This window comes from Cherax quadricarinatus, chromosome 22 (assembly GCF_038502225.1).
Source record: "Cherax quadricarinatus isolate ZL_2023a chromosome 22, ASM3850222v1, whole genome shotgun sequence".
NCBI classification, from domain to species: Eukaryota; Metazoa; Arthropoda; class Malacostraca; order Decapoda; family Parastacidae; genus Cherax; species Cherax quadricarinatus.
In genome coordinates, this window is record NC_091313.1 from 38,095,360 (window position 1) to 38,111,124 (window position 15,765).

A 15,765-nucleotide genomic window follows, 5' to 3' on the forward strand; every position below is an offset into this window, starting at 1 on the left:
GTTGTCAAGGCAGAGTGAATCATGCATGTGCGTCTGTTGTCAAGGCAGTCAAGGCAGAGTGAATCATGCATGTGCGTCTGTTGTCAAGGCAGAGTGAATCATACATTTGCGTCTGTTGTCAAGGCAGAGTGAATCATACATATGCGTCTGTTGTCAAGGCAGAGTGAATCATGCATGTGCGTCTGTTGTCAAGGCAGAGTGAATCATGCATGTGCGTCTGTTGTCAAGGCAGAGTGAATCATGCATGTGCGTCTGTTGTCAAGGCAGAGTGAATCATACATATGCGTCTGTTGTCAAGGCAGAGTGAATCATACATATGCGTCTGTTGTCAAGGCAGAGTGAATCATGCATGTGCGTCTGTTGTCAAGGCAGAGTGAATCATACATATGCGTCTGTTGTCAAGGCAGAGTGAATCATGCATGTGCGTCTGTTGTCAAGGCAGAGTGAATCATGCATGTGCGTCTGTTGTCAAGGCAGAGTGAATCATACATATGCGTCTGTTGTCAAGGCAGAGTGAATCATGCATGTGCGTCTGTTGTCAAGGCAGAGTGAATCATGCATGTGCGTCTGTTGTCAAGGCAGAGTGAATCATACATATGCGTCTCTTATCAAGGTAGAGCGACAGTGAAGAGTGAACACCAAGTTAGTAAAACATAATCAATAATAAGAGAGAGAAAGAGTAGAGAGAGAAGTGTATACCTTGTATGAGCCAGGTGATAGCTGCTGGAGGCTTGGCGGGGTTGGTGAAGCAGGTCAGCGTTAAGTGTTGGTCATCAGTCATCACACGAGGACCCTTCACAGTAACTGTGCTAGGTGCATCTGCTGGTGGATAGTGAGTGGTGTTAGTGGATCAGTTACTGGGGTGTGAGTGGCTCAGTTACTGGGGTGTTAGTGGATCAGTTACTGTGGTATTAGTGGATCAGTTACTGTGGTGTTAGTGGATCAGTTACTGTGGTGTTAGTGGATCAGTTACTGTGGTGTTAGTGGATCAGTTACTGTGGTGTTAGTGGATCAGTTACTGTGGTATTAGTGGATCAGTTACTGTGGTGTTAGTGGATCAGTTACTGTGGAGTTAGTGAATCAGTTACTGTGGTGTTAGTGGATCAGTTACTGTGGTGTTAGTGACTCAGTTACTGTGGTGTTAGTGGATCAGTTACTGTGGTGTTAGTGGATCAGTTACTGTGGTATTAGTGGATCAGTTACCAGGGTGTTAGTGGATCAGTTACTGTGGTGTTAGTGGATCACTTACTAGAGTGTTAGTGGATCAGTTACTGTGGTGTTAGTGGCTCAGTTACTGTGGTGATAGTGGCTCAGTTACTGTGGTGTTAGTGGATCAGTTACTGTGGTGTTAGTGGCTCAGTTACTGTGGTGTTAGTGGCTCAGTTACTGTGGTGTTAGTGGATCAGTTACTAGGGTGTTAGTGGATCAGTTACTGTGGTGTTAGTGGATCAGTTACAAGGGTATTAGTGGATCAGTTACTGTGGTGTTAGTGGTTCAGTTACTGAGGTGTTAGTGGCTCAGTTACTGTGGTGTTAGTGGATCCGTTACTGTGGTGTTAGTGCCTCAGTTACTGGGGTGTTAGTGGCTCAGTTACTGGGGGGTGTTAGTGGCTCAGTTACTGTGGTGTTAGTGGCTCAGTTACTGTGGTGTTAGTGGCTCAGTTACTGAGGTGTTAGTGGCTCAGTTACTGTGGAGTTAGTGGCTCAGATGCTGTGGTGTTAGTGGCTCAGTTACTGTGGTGTTAGTGGCTCAGTTACTGTGGTGTTAGTGGCTCAGTTACTGGGGTGTTAGTGGCTCAGTTACTGTGGTGTTAGTGGCTCAGTTACTGGGGTGTTAGTGGCTCAGTTACTGGGGTGTTAGTGGCTCAGTTACTGGGGTGTTAGTGGCTCAGTTACTGGGGTGTTAGTGGCTCAGTTACTGGGGTGTTAGTGGCTCAGTTACTGGGGTGTTAGTGGCTCAGTTACTGGGGTGTTAGTGGCTCAGTTACTGGGGTGTTAGTGGCTCAGTTACTGGGGTGTTAGTGGCTCAGTTACTGGGGTGTTAGTGGCTCAGTTACTGGGGTGTTAGTGGCTCAGTTACTGAAGTGTTAGTGGCTCACTTACTGTGGTGTTAGGGGCTCAGTTACTGGGGTGGGGCTCAGTTACTGGGGTGTTAGTGGCTCAGTTACTGGGGTGTTAGTGGCTCAGTTACTGGGGTGTTAGTGGTTCAGTTACTGGGGTGTTAGTGGCTCAGTTACTGGGGTGTATGTGGCTCAGTTACTGGGGTGTAAGTGGTTCAGTTACTGGGGTGTTAGTGGTTCAGTTACTGGGGTGTTAGTGGCTCAGTTACTGGGGTGTTAGTGGTTCAGTTACTGGGGTGTTAGTGGCTCAGTTACTGGGGTGTTAGTGGCTCAGTTACTGGGGTGTTAGTGGTTCAGTTACTGGGGTGTTAGTGGCTCAGTTACTGGGGTGTTAGTGGCTTAGTTACTGGGTGTTAGTGGCTCAGTTACTGGGGTGTTAGTGGTTCAGTTACTGGGGTGTTAGTGGCTCAGTTACTGGGGTGTTAGTGGTTCAGTTACTGGGGTGTTAGTGGCTCAGTTACTGGGGTGTAAGAGGCTCAGTTACTGGGGTGTTAGTGGTTCAGTTACTGGGGTGTTAGTGGCTCAGTTAGTGGGATGTTAGTGGCTCAGTTACTGGGGGGTTAGTGGCTCAGTTACTGGGGTGTTAGTGGCTCAGTTACTGGAGTGTTAGTGGCTCAGTTACTGGAGTGTTAGTGGCTCAGTTACTGGGGTGTTAGTGGCTCAGTTACTGGGGTGTTAGTGGCTCAGTTACTGGGGGGTTAGTGGCTCAGTTACTGTGGTGTTAGTGGCTCAGTTACTGGGGTGTTAGTGGCTCAGTTACTGGGGTGTTAGTGGCTCAGTTACTGGGGTGTTAGTGGCTCAGTTACTGGGGTGTTAGTGGCTCAGTTACTGGGGTGTTAGTGGCTCAGTTACTGGGGTGTTAGTGGCTCAGTTACTGTGGTGTTAGTGGCTCAGTTACTGGGGTGTTAGTGGCTCAGTTACTGGGGTGTTAGTGGCTCAGTTACTGGGGTGTTAGTGGCTCAGTTACTGGGGTGTTAGTGGCTCAGTTACTGGGGTGTTAGTGGCTCAGTTACTGGGGTGTTAGGGGCTCAGTTACTGGGGTGTTAGTGGCTCAGTTACTGGGGTGTTAGTGGCTCAGTTACTGGGGTGTTAGTGGTTCAGTTACTGTGGTGTTAGTGGCTCAGTTACTGGGGTGTTTGTGGCTCAGTTACTGGGGTGTAAGTGGTTCAGTTACTGAGGTGTTAGTGGTTCAGTTACTGGGGTGTTAGTGGCTCAGTTACTGTGGTGTTAGTGGGTCAGTTACTGGGGTGTTAGTGGCTCAGTTACTGGGGTGTTAGTGGCTCAGTTACTGGGGTGTTAGTGGCTCAGTTACTGGGGTGTTAGTGGCTCAGTTACTGAAGTGTTAGTGGCTCACTTACTGTGGTGTTAGGGGCTCAGTTACTGGGGTGTTAGTGGCTCAGTTACTGGGGTGTTAGTGGCTCAGTTACTGGGGTGTTAGTGGTTCAGTTACTGGGGTGTTAGTGGCTCAGTTACTGGGGTGTTTGTGGCTCAGTTACTGGGGTGTAAGTGGTTCAGTTACTGGGGTGTTAGTGGTTCAGTTACTGGGGTGTTAGTGGCTCAGTTACTGGGGTGTTAGTGGTTCAGTTACAGGGGTGTTAGTGGCTCAGTTACTGGGGTGTTAGTGGCTCAGTTACTGGGGTGTTAGTGGTTCAGTTACTGGGGTGTTAGTGGCTCAGTTACTGCGGTGTTAGTGGCTCAGTTACTGGGTGTTAGTGGCTCAGTTACTGGGGTGTTAGTGGTTCAGTTACTGGGGTGTTAGTGGCTCAGTTACTGGGGTGTTAGTGGTTCAGTTACTGGGGTGTTAGTGGCTCAGTTACTGGGGTGTTAGTGGCTCAGTTACTGGGGTGTTAGTGGTTCAGTTACTGGGGTGTTAGTGGCTCAGTTAGTGGGGTGTTAGTGGCTCAGTTACTGGGGTGTTAGTGGCTCAGTTACTGGGGTGTTAGTGGCTCAGTTACTGGGGTGTTAGTGGCTCAGTTACTGTGGTGTTAGTGGCTCAGTTACTGGGGTGTTAGTGGCTCAGTTACTGGGGTGTTAGTGGCTCAGTTACTGGGGTGTTAGTGGCTCAGTTACTGGGGTGTTAGTGGCTCAGTTACTGGGGTGTTAGTGGCTCAGTTACTGTGGTGTTAGTGGCTCAGTTACTGTGGTGTTAGTGGCTCAGTTACTGGAGTGTTAGTGGCTCAGTTACTGGGGTGTTAGTGGCTCAGTTACTGGGGTGTTAGTGGCTCAGTAACTGGGGTGTTAGTGGCTCAGTTACTGAGGTGTTAGTGGCTCAGTTACTGTGGTGTTAGTGGCTCAGTTACTGGGGTGTTAGTGGCTCAGTTACTGGGGTGTTAGTGGCTTAGTTACTGGGGTGTTAGTGGCTCAGTTACTGGGGTGTTAGTGGCTCAGTTACTGGGGTGTTAGTGGCTCAATTACTGGGGTGTTAGTGGCTCAGTTACTGGGGTGTTAGTGGCTCAGTTACTGTGGTGTTAGTGGCTCAGTTACTGGGGTGTTAGTGGCTCAGTTACTGGGGTGTTAGTGGCTCAGTTACTGGGGTGTTAGTGGCTCAGTTACTGGGGTGTTAGTGGCTCAGTTACTGGGGTGTTAGTGGCTCAGTTACTGGGGTATTAGTGGCTCAGTTACTGGGGTGTTAGTGGCTCAGTTACTGTGGTGTTAGTGGCTCAGTTACTGTGGTGTTAGTGGCTCAGTTACTGGAGTGTTAGTGGCTCAGTTACTGGCGTGTTAGTGGCTCAGTTACTGGGGTGTTAGTGGCTCAGTAACTGGGGTGTTAGTGGCTCAGTTACTGGGGTGTTAGTGGCTCAGTTACTGGGGTGTTAGTGGCTCAGTAACTGGGGTGTTAGTGGCTCAGTTACTGAGGTGTTAGTGGCTCAGTTACTGTGGTGTTAGTGGCTCAGTTACTGGGGTGTTAGTGGCTCAGTTACTGGGGTGTTGGTGGCTTAGTTACTGGGGTGTTAGTGGCTCAGTTACTGGGGTGTTAGTGGCTCAGTTACTGGGGTGTTAGTGGCTCAGTTACTGGGGTGTTAGTGGCTCAGTTACTGGGGTGTTAGTGGCTCAGTTACTGTGGTGTTAGTGGCTCAGTTACTGGGGTGTTAGTGGCTCAGTTACTGGGGTGTTAGTGGCTCAGTTACTGGGGTGTTAGTGGCTCAGTTACTGGGGTGTTAGTGGCTCAGTTACTGGGGTGTTAGTGGCTCAGTTACTGGGGTATTAGTGGCTCAGTTACTGGGGTGTTAGTGGCTCAGTTACTGTGGTGCTAGTGGCTCAGTTACTGTGGTGTTAGTGGCTCAGTTACTGGAGTGTTAGTGGCTCAGTTACTGGGGTGTTAGTGGCTCAGTTACTGGGGTGTTAGTGGCTCAGTAACTGGGGTGTTAGTGGCTCAGTTACTGGGGTGTTAGTGGCTCAGTTACTGTGGTGTTAGTGGCTCAGTTACTGGGGTGTTAGTGGCTCAGTTACTGGGGTGTTAGTGGCTTAGTTACTGGGGTGTTAGTGGCTCAGTTACTGGGGTGTTAGTGGCTCAGTTACTGGGGTGTTAGTGGCTCAGTTACTGGGGTGTTAGTGGCTCAGTTACTGAGGTGTTAGTGGCTCAGTTACTAAGGTGTTATTGGCTCAGTTACTGGGGTGTTAGTGGCTCAGTTACTGGGGTGTTAGTGGCTCAGTTACTGTGGTGTTAGTGGCTCAGTTACTGTGGTGTTAGTGGCTCAGTTACTGGGGTGTTAGTGGCTCGGTTACTGTGGTGTTAGTGGCTCAGTTACTAGGGTGTTAGTGGCTCAGTTACTGTGGTGTTAGTGGCTCAGTTACTGTGGTGTTAGTGGCTCAGTTACTGTGGTGTTAGTGGCTCAGTTACTGTGGTGTTAGTGGCTCAGTTACTGTGGTGTTAGTGGCTCAGTTACTGGGGTGTTAGTGGCTCAGTTACTGGGGTGTTAGTGGCTCAGTTACTGGGGTGTTAGTGGCTCAGTTACTGTGGTGTTAGTGGCTCAGTTACTGGGGTGTTAGTGGCTCAGTTACTGTGGTGTTAGTGGCTCAGTTACTGTGGTGTTAGTGGCTCAGTTACTGTGGTGTTAGTGGCTCAGTTACTGTGGTGTTAGTGGCTCAGTTACTGGGGTGTTAGTGGCTCAGTTACTGGGGTGTTAGTGGCTCAGTTACTGGGGTGTTAGTGGCTCAGTTACTGTGGTGTTAGTGGCTCAGTTACTGGGGTGTTAGTGGCTCAGTTACTGGGGTGTTAGTGGCTCAGTTACTGGGGTGTTAGTGGCTCAGTTACTGGGGTGTTAGTGGCTCAGTTACTGGGGTGTTAGTGGCTCAGTTACTGGGGTGTTAGTGGTTCAGTTACTGTGGTGTTAGTGGCTCAGTTACTGGGGTGTTAGTGGCTCAGTTACTGTGGTGTTAGTGGTTCAGTTACTGTGGTGTTAGTGGTTCAGTTACTGTGGTGTTAGTGGTTCAGTTACTGGGGTGTTAGTGGCTCAGTTACTGGGGTGTTAGTGGCTCAGTTACTGGGGTGTTAGTGGCTCAGTACTGGGGTGTTAGTGGTTCAGTTACTGTGGTGTTAGTGGCTCAGTTACTGGAGTGTTAGTGGCTCAGTTACTGGGGTGTTAGTGGCTCAGTCACTGTGGTGTTAGTGGTTCAGTTACTGTGGTGTTAGTGGTTCAGTTACTGTGGTGTTAGTGGTTCAGTTACTGGGGTGTTAGTGGCTCAGTTACTGGGGTGTTAGTGGCTCAGTTACTGGGGTGTTAGTGGCTCAGTTACTGGGGTGTTAGTGGCTCAGTTACTGGGGTGTTAGTGGCTCAGTTACTGTGGTGTTAGTGGCTCAGTTACTGGGGTGTTAGTGGCTCAGTTACTGGGGTGTTAGTGGCTCAGTTACTGTGGTGTTAGTGGCTCAGTTACTGTGGTGTTAGTGGCTCAGTTACTGTGGTGTTAGTGGCTCAGTTACTGGGGTGTTAGTGGCTCAGTTACTGGGGTGTTAGTGGCTCAGTTACTGTGGTGTTAGTGGCTCAGTTACTGTGGTGTTAGTGGCTCAGTTACTGTGGTGTTAGTGGTTCAGTTACTGGGGTGTTAGTGGCTCAGTTACTGGGGTGTTAGTGGCTCAGTTACTGGGGTGTTAGTGGCTCAGTTACTGGGGTGTTAGTGGTTCAGTTACTGTGGTGTTAGTGGCTCAGTTACTGGGGTGTTAGTGGCTCAGTTACTGGGGTGTTAGTGGCTCAGTTACTGGGGTGTTAGTGGCTCAGTTACTGGGGTGTTAGTGGCTCAGTTACTGTGGTGTTAGTGGCTCAGTTACTGTGGTGTTAGTGGCTCAGTTACTGTGGTGTTAGTGGCTCAGTTACTGGGGTGTTAGTGGCTCAGTTACTGGGATGTTAGTGGCTCAGTTACTGGGGTGTTAGTGGCTCAGTTACTGGGGTGTTAGTGGTTCAGTTACTGTGGTGTTAGTGGCTCAGTTACTGTGGTGTTAGTGGCTCAGTTACTGGGGTGTTAGTGGCTCAGTTACTGGGGTGTTAGTGGCTCAGTTACTTGGGTGTTAGTGGCTCAGTTACTGTGGTGTTAGTGGCTCAGTTACTGTGGTGTTAGTGGCTCAGTTACTGTGGTGTTAGTGGCTCAGTTACTGTGGTGTTAGTGGCTCAGTTACTGTGGTGTTAGTGGCTCAGTTACTGTGGTGTTAGTGGCTCAGTTACTGTGGTGTTAGTGGCTCAGTTACTGTGGTGTTAGTGGCTCAGTTACTGTGGTGTTAGTGGCTCAGTTACTGGGGTGTTAGTGGCTCAGTTACTGGGGTGTTAGTGGCTCAGTTACTGTGGTGTTAGTGGCTCAGTTACTGTGGTGTTAGTGGCTCAGTTACTGTGGTGTTAGTGGCTCAGTTACTGTGGTGTTAGTGGCTCAGTTACTGTGGTGTTAGTGGCTCAGTTACTGTGGTGTTAGTGGCTCAGTTACTGGGGTGTTAGTGGCTCAGTTACTGGGGTGTTAGTGGCTCAGTTACTGTGGTGTTAGTGGCTCAGTTACTGGGGTGTTAGTGGCTCAGTTACTGGGGTGTTAGTGGCTCAGTTACTGGGGTGTTAGTGGCTCAGTTACTGTGGTGTTAGTGGCTCAGTTACTGGGGTGTTAGTGGCTCAGTTACTGTGGTGTTAGTGGCTCAGTTACTGGGGTGTTAGTGGCTCAGTTACTGGGGTGTTAGTGGCTCAGTTACTGGGGTGTTAGTGGCTCAGTTACTGTGGTGTTAGTGGCTCAGTTACTGGGGTGTTAGTGGCTCAGTTACTGTGGTGTTAGTGGCTCAGTTACTGGGGTGTTAGTGGCTCAGTTACTGTGGTGTTAGTGGCTCAGTTACTGGGGTGTTAGTGGCTCAGTTACTGGGGTGTTAGTGGCTCAGTTACTGTGGTGTTAGTGGCTCAGTTACTGGGGTGTTAGTGGCTCAGTTACTGTGGTGTTAGTGGCTCAGTTACTGTGGTGTTAGTGGCTCAGTTACTGGGGTGTTAGTGGCTCAGTTACTGGGGTGTTAGTGGCTCAGTTACTGTGGTGTTAGTGGCTCAGTTACTGGGGTGTTAGTGGCTCAGTTACTGGGGTGTTAGTGGCTCACTGGGGTGTTAGTGGCTCAGTTACTGGGGTGTTAGTGGCTCAGTTACTGGGGTGTTAGTGGCTCAGTTACTGGGGTGTTAGTGGCTCAGTTACTGGGGTGTTAGTGGCTCAGTTACTGGGGTGTTAGTGGCTCAGTTACTGGGGTGTTAGTGGCTCAGTTACTGGGGTGTTAGTGGCTCAGTTACTGTGGTGTTAGTGGCTCAGTTACTGGGGTGTTAGTGGCTCAGTTACTGGGGTGTTAGTGGCTCAGTTACTTTGGTGTTAGTGGCTCAGCTACTGGGGTGTTAGTGGCTCAGTTACTGGGGTGTTAGTGGCTCAGTTACTGGGGTGTTAGTGGCTCAGTTACTGGGGTGTTAGTGGCTCAGTTACTGGGGTGTTAGTGGTTCAGTTACTGGGGTGTTAGTGGCTCAGTTACTGGGGTGTTAGTGGCTCAGTTACTGGGGTGTTAGTGGAAACCTGATCTTGAACATTATATTACACTCAATGTATTCGTATAGAAGTGGTCATAATATTAATAATAATAATAATAACAATAATAATAATAATAATAATAATAATAATAATAATAATAATAATAATAATAATAATAATAATAATAATAATAATAATAATAATAATAATAATAATAATAATAATAATAATAATAATAATATCTTTATTTACTTCCAGTACATATACAAGGTATACAGACCATAGCTGACATCAGTGACATACTACTATATAGAAAGTCCCTTGTTATGCTGAACATTTCGGGCAAATTAGGTCAGTTTTGTACCAGGATGCGACCCACACCAGCCCACTAACACTCAGGTACCCATTTTAAACTGATGGGTGGAAAAGGATAGGGACAGGGACAGCAGGTGTCTTATGGAAACACGTCCCTAATGTTTTCCAGCCGTACCAGATGAGATTCTAACCCCGGACCTCAGTGTGTGAGCTGAATGCTCTAGCGATGGAGCTAAGGGACACCTGAAATTACACCACCAACATTATTGATGGGTACTAAGGGAGAGAGAGTACACTTAAACATGACGCAACTCATCCCCTGATCACACACACGCAGCAGTACGTGTTACATGACCCAGAACTTTACCTCACTTAGCACCTGACCAGAGGTCAGTACCAGTACCTCAATCATCACCTGACCAGAGGCCAATACCAGTACCTCAATCAGCACCTGACCAGAGGCCAATACCAGTACTTCACTCAGCACCTGACAACATCAGCACATCACTCAACACTTGACTACAGTGACAACATCAGCACACCACTCAGCACTTGACCACAGTGACAACATCAGCACATCACTCAACACTTGACCACAGTGACAACATCAGCACATCACTCAGCACTTGACCACAGTGACAACATCAGCACATCCCTCAACACTTGACCACAGTGACAACATCAGCACATCACTCAACACTTGACCACAGTGACAACATCAGCACATCACTCAACACTTGACCACAGTGACAACATCAGCACATCACTCAGCACTTGACCACAGTGACAACATCAGCACATCACTCAACACTTGACCACAGTGACAACATCAGCACATCACTCAACACTTGACCACAGTGACAACATCAGCACATCACTCAGCACTTGACCACAGTGACAACATCACTCAACACTTGACCACAGTGACAACATCACTCAACACTTGACCACAGTGACAACATCACTCAGCACTTGACCACAGTGACAACATCACTCAGCACTTGACCACAGTGACAACATCACTCAATACTTGACCACAGTGACAACATCAGCACATCACTCAGCACTTGACTACAGTGACAACATCACTCAGCACTTGACCACAGTGACAACATCACTCATCACTTGACCACAGTGACAACATCAGCACATCACTCAGCACTTGACCACAGTGACAACATCACTCAGCACTTGACCACAGTGACAACATCACTCAACACTTGACCACAGTGACAACATCAGCACATCACTCAGCACTTGACCACAGTGACAACATCACTCAACACTTGACCACAGTGACAACATCACTCAGCACTTGACCACAGTGACAACATCACTCAACACTTGACCACAGTGACAACATCAGCACATCACTCAACACTTGACCACAGTGACAACATCACTCAACACTTGACCACAGTGACAACATCACTCAACACTTGACCACAGTGACAACATCACTCAGCACTTGACCACAGTGACAACATCACTCAGCACTTGACCACAGTGACAACATCACTCAACACTTGACCACAGTGACAACATCAGCACATCACTCAGCACTTGACTACAGTGACAACATCACTCAGCACTTGACCACAGTGACAACATCACTCAACACTTGACCACAGTGACAACATCAGCACATCACTCAGCACTTGACCACAGTGACAACATCACTCAGCACTTGACCACAGTGACAACATCACTCAACACTTGACCACAGTGACAACATCAGCACATCACTCAGCACTTGACCACAGTGACAACATCACTCAGCACTTGACCACAGTGACAACATCACTCAGCACTTGACCACAGTGACAACATCACTCAACACTTGACCACAGTGACAACATCAGCACATCACTCAACACTTGACCACAGTGACAACATCAGCACATCACTCAACACTTGACCACAGTGACAACATCAGCACATCACTCAACACTTGACCACAGGGACAACATCAGCACATCACTCAACACTTGACCACAGTGACAACATCAGCACATCACTCAACACTTGACCACAGTGCCAACATCAGCACATCACTCTGCACTTGACCACAGTGCCAACATCAGCACATCACTCAGCACTTGACTACAGTGCCAACATCAGCACATCACTCAACACTTGACTACAGTACCAACATCAGCACATCACTCAGCACTTGACCACAGTGCCAACATCAGCACATCACTCAGCACTTGACCACAGTGACAACATCACTCAACACTTGAGCACAGTGACAACATCAGCACATCACTCAACACTTGACCACAGTGACAACATCAGCACATCACTCAGCACTTGACCACAGTGACAACATCACTCAACACTTGAGAACAGTGACAACATCACTCAACACTTGACCACAGTGACAACATCACTCAATACTTGAGCACAGTGACAACATCAGCACATCACTCAACACTTGACCACAGTGACAACATCACTCAGCACTTGACCACAGTGACAACATCACTCAGCACTTGACCACAGTGACAACATCACTCAACACTTGACCACAGTGACAACATCACTCAACACTTGACCACAGTGACAACATCACTCAACACTTGACCACAGTGACAACATCAGCACATCACTCAACACTTGAGCACAGTGACAACATCAGCACATCACTCAGCACTTGACCACAGTGACAACATCACTCAACACTTGACCACAGTGACAACATCACTCAACACTTGACCACAGTGACAACATCACTCAACACTTGAGCACAGTGACAACATCAGCACATCACTCAACACTTGAGCACAGTGACAACATCACTCAACACTTGAGCACAGTGACAACATCACTCAACACTTGACCACAGTGACAACATCACTCAGCACTTGAGCACAGTGACAACATCAGCACATCACTCAACACTTGAGCACAGTGACAACATCAGCACATCACTCAGCACTTGACCACAGTGACAACATCACTCAACACTTGACCACAGTGACAACATCACTCAACACTTGACCACAGTGACAACATCACTCAGCACTTGACCACAGTGACAACATCACTCAACACTTGACCACAGTGACAACATCAGCACATCACTCAACACTTGACCACAGTGACAACATCAGCACATCACTCAGCACTTGACCACAGTGACAACATCTGCACATCACTCAACACTTGACCACAGTGACAACATCAGCACATCACTCAACACTTGACCACAGTGACAACATCAGCACATCACTCAGCACTTGACCACAGTGACAACATCAGCACATGACTCAACACTTGACCACAGTGACAACATCAGCACATCACTCAACACTTGACCACAGTGACAACATCAGCACATCACTCAACACTTGACCACAGTGACAACATCACTCAACACTTGACCACAGTGACAACATCACTCAACACTTGACCACAGTGACAACATCACTCAGCACTTGACCACAGTGACAACATCACTCAACACTTGACCACAGTGACAACATCACTCAACACTTGACCACAGTGACAACATCACTCAGCACTTGACCACAGTGACAACATCACTCAACACTTGACCACAATGACAACATCAGCACATCACTCAACACTTGACCACAGTGACAACATCAGCACATCACTCAGCACTTGACCACAGTGACAACATCACTCAACACTTGAGAACAGTGACAACATCACTCAACACTTGACCACAGTGACAACATCACTCAACACTTGAGCACAGTGACAACATCAGCACATCACTCAACACTTGAGCACAGTGACAACATCACTCAACACTTGACCACAGTGACAACATCACTCAACACTTGAGCACAGTGACAACATCAGCACATCACTCAACACTTGACCACAGTGACAACATCACTCAGCACTTGACCACAGTGACAACATCACTCAGCACTTGACCACAGTGACAACATCACTCAACACTTGACCACAGTGACAACATCACTCAACACTTGACCACAGTGACAACATCACTCAACACTTGACCGCAGTGACAACATCAGCACATCACTCAACACTTGAGCACAGTGACAACATCAGCACATCACTCAGCACTTGACCACAGTGACAACATCACTCAACACTTGACCACAGTGACAACATCACTCAACACTTGACCACAGTGACAACATCACTCAACACTTGAGCACAGTGACAACATCAGCACATCACTCAACACTTGAGCACAGTGACAACATCACTCAACACTTGAGCACAGGGACAACATCACTCAACACTTGACCACAGTGACAACATCACTCAGCACTTGAGCACAGTGACAACATCAGCACATCACTCAACACTTGAGCACAGTGACAACATCAGCACATCACTCAGCACTTGACCACAGTGACAACATCAGCACATCACTCAACACTTGACCACAGTGCCAACATCAGCACATCACTCAACACTTGACCACAGTGCCAACATCAGCACATCACTCAACACTTGACCACAGTGACAACATCAGCACATCACTCAGCACTTGAGCACAGTGACAACATCAGCACATCACTCAGCACTTGACCACAGTGCCAACATCAGCACATCACTCAACACTTGACCACAGTGCCAACATCAGCACATCACTCAACACTTGACCACAGTGACAACATCAGCACATCACTCAGCACTTGACCACAGTGCCAACATCAGCACATCACTCAACACTTGACCACAGTGCCAACATCAGCACATCACTCAACACTTGACCACAGTGACAACATCAGCACATCACTCAGCACTTGAGCACAGTGACAACATCAGCACATCACTCAGCACTTGAGCACAGTGACAACATCAGCACATCACTCAGCACTTGACCACAGTGCCAACATCAGCACATCACTCAACACTTGACCACAGTGCCAACATCAGCACATCACTCAACACTTGACCACAGTGCCAACATCAGCACATCACTCAACACTTGACCACAGTGCCAACATCAGCACATCACTCAACACTTGACCACAGTGCCAACATCAGCACATCACTCAACACTTGACCACAGTGAGAACATCAGCACATCACTCAACACTTGACCACAGTGCCAAAATCAGCACATCACTCAACACTTGACCACAGTGCCAACATCAGCACATCACTCAACACTTGACCACAGTGCCAACATCAGCACATCACTCAACACGTGACCACAGTGCCAACATCAGCACATCACTCAACACTTGACCACAGTGCCAACATCAGCACATCACTCAACACTTGACCACAGTGCCAACATCAGCACATCACTCAACACTTGACCACAGTGCCAACATCAGCATATCATTCAACACTTGACCACAGTGACAACATCAGCACATCACTCAACACTTGACCACAGTGACAACATCAGCACATCACTCAACACTTGACCGCAGTGACAACATCAGCACATCACGACTAGTTTACATATTTTTGTTTATGATGTGACAAAAAACGCTAAAACAAGTGTTTACAGTGTTTAATGTGTTGTGATGATGTGTTAAGCGCGACACACTCACATATATTACATCACGTTTATCCATCATAACTGTTCTGCAGCAACACAAGTCTTCAGTAATAACAAAACTCTTTTATAACAGTAAAACTCTTCTGCAATAACAAATTTAATCAGTAATGACTCTTCGGTATAGTGAAAATCTTCTGTAATAACGTGCGGTAACTTCTGTAATAACGTGTGGTAACTTCTGTAATAACGTGTGGTAACTTCTGTAATAACGTGCGGTAACTTCTGTAATAACGTGTGGTAACTTCTGTAATAACGTGTGGTAACTTCTGTAATAACGTGTGGTAACTTCTGTAATAACGTGTGGTAACTTCTGTAATAACGTGTGGTAACTTCTGTAATAACGTGCGGTAACTTCTGTAATAACGTGTGGTAACTTCTGTAATAACGTGTGGTAACTTCTGTAATAACGTGCGGTAACTTCTGTAATAACGTGTGGTAACTTCTGTAATAACGTGCGGTAACTTCTGTAATAACATGCGGTAACTTCTGTAATAACGTGTGGTAACTTCTGCAATAACGTGCGGTAACTTCTGTAATAACGTGCGGTAACTTCTGTAATAACGTGTGGTAACTTCTGTAATAACGTGTGGTAACTTCTGTAATAACGTGTGGTAACTTCTGTAATAACGTGTGGTAGCTTCTGTAATAACGTGTGGTAACTTCTGTAATAACGTGTGGTAACTTCTGTAATAACGTGTGGTAACTTCTGTAATAACGTGCGGTAACTTCTGTAATAACGTGTGGTAACTTCTGTAATAACGTGTGGTAACTTCTGTAATAACGTGTGGTAACTTCTGTAATAACGTGTGGTAGCTTCTGTAATAACGTGTGGTAACTTCTG

General features: G+C 47.3%; 1 protein-coding gene across 1 annotated transcript in view; it reads right to left on the minus strand.

Moving 5' to 3' along the window:
* Nucleotides 1-15,765, minus strand: part of LOC128689819 (nephrin-like) — a 200,712-nt gene that overhangs the window by 124,205 nt on the left and 60,742 nt on the right. The window contains exon 2 of the mRNA XM_053778311.2: nt 700-819. Coding sequence (XP_053634286.1) covers nt 700-819 — 120 coding nt within the window. The remainder of the gene's footprint in view (nt 1-699; nt 820-15,765) is intronic.